We start from the raw sequence: 6,702 nt of genomic DNA on the forward strand, positions 1-6,702 counted from the left end.
TTAATTGCGAAAATCTTCAGCTTGGTAGCGGTGTACCGATCTACGAATACGGCCACTTCGACGCACTTCTAGTGGACTTCTTGGTTGTTCCTGAGAATGCTCATTAGCAGTATCCACCATAGTATCAGGTAGCAATATATTGGTAACTGAATCAGTTTTTCCTCTGCTGTCTTCAACTGGTTTTGCGTCGTTCACAAGGCGAAATTTCATTTGATTTTGATGTCGTTTAAAGTAGCCCATACTAGTTCTTACTACGTACATGACTTTCCCAAGATGTCTGTCCACGACCCCTTTTAACCATTTTTCTCCGCGGCCGTAGTTGCGAATGTAGACACTTTCGTTAGGTGAAAATTTGATTGAAGTTTGTTTAAAGTCAGTTTTGTCATTTTCCACTGAAAACATTTGCGAAAAGAGAGTACGTGCAGGACGACCATGTAAAAGATGTGCTGGTGATATGCCTTTTGCGTTTGGCATAGTGCGATAGGATGAAAGAAATTTAAGAACCGATTCATTTACTTGCAAGCCGTCATCTATGTTCTTTTTTACAGCTGTTTTAAAAGTACGCACAAATCTTTCAGCCAGTCCATTAGAAGGTGGGTGAAACGGTGCAATCGTGATGTGCTTAATAGCATTTTGGTGACAGAATGTTTTGAACGCATCGGCCGTAAGTTGTGGGCCATTGTCACTTACTATAGTTTCTGGCAAACCCTCACTAGCAAAAAGGGTGGTTAATGCGAAAATCGTTGATTCCGTCGTTGTATTTGCTAGTTTGTAAACGAATGGAAATTGCGAGAACGCGTCTATGCACAGAAGCCACATAGAACCAAATACCGGACCAGCAAAATCAATGTGAACCCTCTGCCAAGGTGCTTGTGGTTCAGGCCAGCTTGAATATTCCCGCCGATCACTTGGACCCGCTAGTTTGCAGTTTTCGCATCCAGCTGCTATTCTCGCTATATCATTATCGATGCCATCCCACCAACAATGTTGTCGTGCTAGTTGTTTCATTTTTACCACACCCCAATGTCCATCATGGAGCCGGCGCAAAACTTGATCACGTAATGAGTATGGAATAGTAACCCGTGTGACATCACGCTGTAATAAAATTAAGTCATTTTGAGTAATCAAGGACAACTTACGATTGAAATATGGCCGGAGATCCTGGTCGTTTGGACTCAACTTATGCGGCCATCCTTTCTGAATATATTTTTTAACTCTTTGAAGTATTTTGTCACTGTTGGTGCTTTTCCGTATGACCTCAATATCAATTGGCGTTTGTATAGCGACAACTTGGTTAATTTCACCATTGTCGAAGTCTTCATCTGGACCCGATGGTAACCTCGATAACGCGTCAGCGTTTGCGTGATTTGTTGTTTTGCGGTATTTTATTTGAAATTGGTACCCCATGAGCGTAATAGCCCATCGCTGGATACGTTGAGCCGTCATTGTTGGGAGGTTTTTATCGGGACTAAATATGCTGACTAACGGTTTGTGATCCGTGATCAGCGTAAACTTCCGCCCGTATAAAAACTGGTGAAATTTTTTAACTCCGAATATTATCGCCAAGCCCTCCTTTTCGATTTGGCTGTAGTTCTCTTGGTGTCGGTTGAGTGTTTTGGAGGCAAAGGCGATCGGCTGCTCAGTCCCGTCTGAATTGATGTGTGAAAGCACGGCTCCCACCCCATACGATGATGCATCAGTGGCCACGACTATAGGTAAGTCTTCTCGAAAATGAGCCAACATCGTAGCTTTAATGATGTGCTGCTTTAGCAAATTGAACGCGTTTTCTTGTTCGAACTTCCACTGAAATGACGCCCCCTTTCGCCTCAATTTGTTCATGGGTGCTGCGAGTTGAGAGTAATTCGGAATAAAATTGTGGTAATAGTTTATTTTACCCATAAATGCCTCAAGCTCCTTCAAGGTTTTGGGCCGTCGTAAGTTCTTCACTGCTTGAATACCAGATTCGTCGGGCAGAATGCCATCTGCGCTTATTTCACGCCCCAAGTAAGTTAATTTTGTTTTTAGGAACTCGCATTTTTCCTTTTTGCATCTTATGCCCGCGGATTGGAGTATATGCAGAACTTTGGCTAAGCGTTCAATATGTTCTTGTTCACTCGCACCGGCCACAATGATGTCATCGATATAATTTGCACATCCGTCGACTCCACATAATAGTTGCTCGAGATGTTTCTGAAACATGGCTGGCGCGCTTGCTACCCCATACGGTAATCGCTGGTATTGAAATAAACCGAGCGGTGTGTTGACCACCAGCACTTTTTTGGAATCTTCATCGAGCTCCATTTGTAGGTATGCATCACGCAAGTCTATTTTAGAAAAATATTTACCGTATCGAATGGTATGCAATAGGCACTCTCTTGTGGGTAGAGGGTATTGATCTACATCAATCTGCTGGTTAACACCTTTTTTAAAATCTCCACAGATGCGTATCGATCCGTCCGGTTTTGTTGCTAGGACGATGGGGGATGCCCAGTCGCTGAAAGTTATTTGTTTCCAAATACCTGCTTGTGATAACCGTTGAGCTTCATCTTTAAATTTTGGTAATTGAGCAAAAGGAATTGGCCTACTTTTAATGAACTTAGGCACTGCATTCTCCTTAAGTCTGATCGAGGCTTTGACTGACTTCATTGTACCAAGTGCTGGAGTAAACACGTCCGCGAAGGTGGACAAAATTGTATGTAATTTTGCGTTCGACTTGGCGGTCACGCTATCAACTTGCACAATTTTAAAGCCTAATTGTTCAAATAAATCTACGCCCAATAGATTGTTTGAACCACGCACGTTAGAAACAACAAGAGGCAGTATTTTTTCTACTGACCCGTATTGTATTTTGGCAGCGATTTCTCCTAAAGTTTCTATTTGCGTATGACCGTACCCATATAGTACACGCGAGCATTGCTTTACTGGCGGTTTATTTAACATTTCGTAAGTGTCTAGTGTTATAACTGAGACTTCCGCGCCCGAATCCATTTGAAACCGAGTCTCTTTTCCATTGACCACAATTTGAACAAACTGTTTCTTACTTTTGTTGCTAGCTGCGCTAGCTACCGAAAATGCCGTTGAAATGTAATCTATTTTGTCACCTTTCTCACCTTTGATGTTTTTACTCCCTTTATTCTGCTTTTGTTCCTGCTTTTTTTCATTCGATAAACACACAGCTATGATATGGCCTGTTTTACCGCAGCCTCTGCAAACAGCGCTTCTAAATTTGCAATCATCACGATTATGTGAAACTCCACAACCTGTGCATGAACGGTATTTTGATTTTTGGTTCTTTTTGTTTTTGTTACGCATGCTAAATTTTTCTGTGTTTTTCGTTGTCATCGAATAAATTCCGTTGCTGTCTATTGCATTTGCAGTGTCCGTTCTGTCTTTGATTGTACTTACTGTTTTCGTTGTTGTTTCAAATGACTCAGCGATTAGCTGAACTTCTGCCAATGTTGGTTGTTGTTTTTGTAATGCAGCTGTACGAACTGCATCATGCGGTGACTTCAAAATTAATTTGTCCCTAATCATATCGTCTGAAAAATCATGTAGACAATTTTCTTTTTTACAAACAAAATCACATTGCCGGGCTATGCTTCGTAGTTCGGCAATCCATTCTTTATATGTACGATTACCCATTTCAGCCTTATGAAATTCATAACGAGCTGCAACTACATGAACCTTTTCCTTATAAAACTCCGTTAGTTTTGCAGAAAGTTCATTAAATGTTTGCTTCTGTAACTCGTCAACGCCGACAAGCTTTTTGAGGGTTTCGTATGCGTCACTGCCCAACCAAGATAAGAAAAATGATTTCTGCTTGTTGGCGTCAATTACCGCGTAATCAGAGAAGTGTTGTTTTAGTTGCTCCAAGTATGAGTCCCATTTCTGGTGTTGACTGTTGAATTGAACAAATGCTGGAACGGGAGTGCTATCTTGACCTGGAGACCGTTTCGCAAAGTTGTCCATCCACGCCTTCTGCTCCTTTAGAACGTTCATTGTGAAGACACGTTGCTCCTCCAACAATTTCTTGTAAAATTCTTCAGCCATTGTAAAAGTTTAAAATTTTCCTCGTCGCCAGTTGTTAAGTTTGCTGTATGTGTGTACTCACGCAATTCGGCTGCCGTTGAGATATACACGCATTGATTGCTATAAACTTAATGACTCTTTATTTCTAATAGATATAATTCAGCATTGCCAAATGTACAAAAGTTATGTCAAATATATCATATAATAAGGTTAGTTCACACTGAGAGAATACAATTCATTGTTGTTAGTAAATTTTAATTTGCATATCCAGCTATACCTTCTTTCTATGCTACTAATGATAAAATCGCCCAAAGCACCTGAAGTACTCCATTTGAGACTGGAAGATTCATTTTACAAGTAATAAAGAAATACCACGGAAAACTATCACCGACAGTGGACAGTGGTTAGCTCCAAAGCTATAATTATTTTTTTTTTACCCACGTAACTGGGTTTCTCTTATTCACAAGCAAAACACTAAATCTGGCTACTCTATTTCTGATATCCACAAGCTGACCTTTGAGTGTAACTTTCTTGACTTCTCAGATGTTTTTTGTCAGTCGCAGGATCGGATAGATGAGTTAGATACCTAAAAAGAAATGATGTGTAAATAGCCGGAGCGAGGTAAATTTCAATGAGAAATATTCAGGATGAGTTACACTCAAATACCTACAGCGAATCAATGATAATTATCGCTCTAGCGTAGGACGAGCATATAACTTTATGCATATTTTACGACTACTCTGGTATTTATTTCGCTGATTCACTGATACGCATCGCTAAGGCGGAATTTCTCGCCGATTTGCATTATGTATTTGGGAAGTTATGAGAAACCCATCTACAGTATTGTGAAAGCAAAATAAGAAAAACATCCGAGTGTAGCGTTTTCAAGTGTTCAGAAAAATGTTTTCCAAAATTTTTGAAAACACATTTTTTTAACTTTTTGCCACAAAATACACGAAAAAAAATGTTTATTTCAAAAAAATTAGAAATAATTTTTTTATATTTTTTTTTAATTTCTAATTAAATTTTTAGTTAAAAAAAACTTAAATTATTAAAAGAATTAAAAATATTTTTTTTTTTAATTTTTTTACGTACATTTTGTTTTAAAAAATGAAGCTTCGTAAAGTATTGTATTTTAAAAAACTAAAAAAATTCTAAAGGTACTTTACTTAACAAAATAAAAGAAAAATTATCTTTAATCGTATTTTATATGAAATATTAAAAAAAAAACTTTTTTCATTGCATTTTATTTTAAAAAGCAGCATCTACGTTATTGCTAAAGCAAAATGAGAAAAAAATCTGAGTACAGTGTTTTCGAAGGTGACCAAAAAAACTTTTTTCTATAAACATTTCGAAATAAAAAAAAAATTGTATTATTTTCTTTTTTAATTTGTATTATTTTCTTTTTTACTAATGTATTATTATTTTTTAGTTAAAAAAAATGTTTAAATGTATTTTATTTTAAACAATATAATATATTTTATTTTCTTTTTAATTAAATTAAAATAAAACATTGCAAAAAAAGTCTGAGTGTGTAATTGGTTAATGCATTTTATTTAAAAAAAGTTAAAAATAACCTTTTAAGTGTACTTTATTTTAAAAAAATTAAGTCTCTCTCATTTTTAAAAGTTAAGCCAAAATGCTTTCTTCAGTGTATTTAATTTAAAAAAAATATTGAAGTGTTCAATTAAAAAAGATGTTTTATTTTAAAAAATTGTGAAAGCAACATAAGAAAAATAACTAACTCATAATTTGTGTACGTATACATTTCGTTTAAAAAAATTAAAAAAAGTAAACAAATTCTTGTGGACTTAATTTCCAAAAATTTAATTGTTCATTAATTAAAAAAATGAAAATGTTTTTAATTTTAATTTTAATTTTTTAATTTTATATTAGTTTTTTTTTTCAATAAAAAAATGTTTTTAAGCGTGTTGTTCGGAGCAGCAGCTAATCGCGTTCCACAACCTACAAAGTAACTGCTTAACTATAGCCAATATTTATAATTTATATAAGCTGGTCACCTTAAAATGTCATGTTATATTATTTTTCAGTTTTTATACATTACTTACAATATTCCTTTTCGCTTAACGGCATACAAAAATACAAAGTATACGCCGGCATTTACTTAGCATAAGATATGTATACATAACATTACTCCTCCTTTCGCTTGCCTAATACAGTTACATATGCACATATATATATACGTGCAAATATTCGCAAATTAGCATTAGCAGTTGAACTTTTTGTAAACACGGCCACGCAATTAAATTAAAATATAAATTATAACGTATTAAAAAACTTAGTTTTTATTTCGCAACATAGCTACCAAAAAATATTGGAAGCTCAACATTTGGTGACCCCGACGTGATCGCCGTGTTTTTTCGCGTTAATTTAATAATTTAAATTAAATAAATTAAAGTTGCATATTTTCCCGTTGCGGTTTCGGGCATTGTTTTTGTTGTGTACTTAGTGCGGAGTACATAAGACAGTTAAATAGGACCTGTAAAATAGTGCAATAAACTTATTAACCGGTGGCGAAATTTTGGAAAACAGTTGTTCCGGCCAGTTAGATACGGTGCATTTATTTTTACCGTATAACATTGTCGTCGAGTATAACGCACCTATTTTTTTTATACGTGTCGCGCAGCGTTATAGTTAACCTATTTGTTCGCC

At 36.0% G+C, this 6,702-nt stretch overlaps 1 protein-coding gene across 1 annotated transcript; it reads right to left on the bottom strand.

Moving 5' to 3' along the window:
- LOC129248921 (uncharacterized protein K02A2.6-like) lies at positions 1-4,050 on the bottom strand. Its single transcript, XM_054888533.1, has one exon. It carries the CDS (start codon positions 4,048-4,050, stop codon positions 1-3), a length of 4,050 nt encoding a protein of 1,349 aa, XP_054744508.1.
- Between the last annotated feature and the right edge of the window lie 2,652 nt (positions 4,051-6,702).

This window comes from Anastrepha obliqua, chromosome 5 (assembly GCF_027943255.1).
Source record: "Anastrepha obliqua isolate idAnaObli1 chromosome 5, idAnaObli1_1.0, whole genome shotgun sequence".
NCBI classification, from domain to species: Eukaryota; Metazoa; Arthropoda; class Insecta; order Diptera; family Tephritidae; genus Anastrepha; species Anastrepha obliqua.

What these genes read in the sequence shown, in the direction of transcription:
- LOC129248921 (XM_054888533.1), bottom strand. Translation starts at nt 4,050, where the DNA reads ATGGCTGAAGAATTTTACAAGAAATTGTTGGAGGAGCAACGTGTCTTC.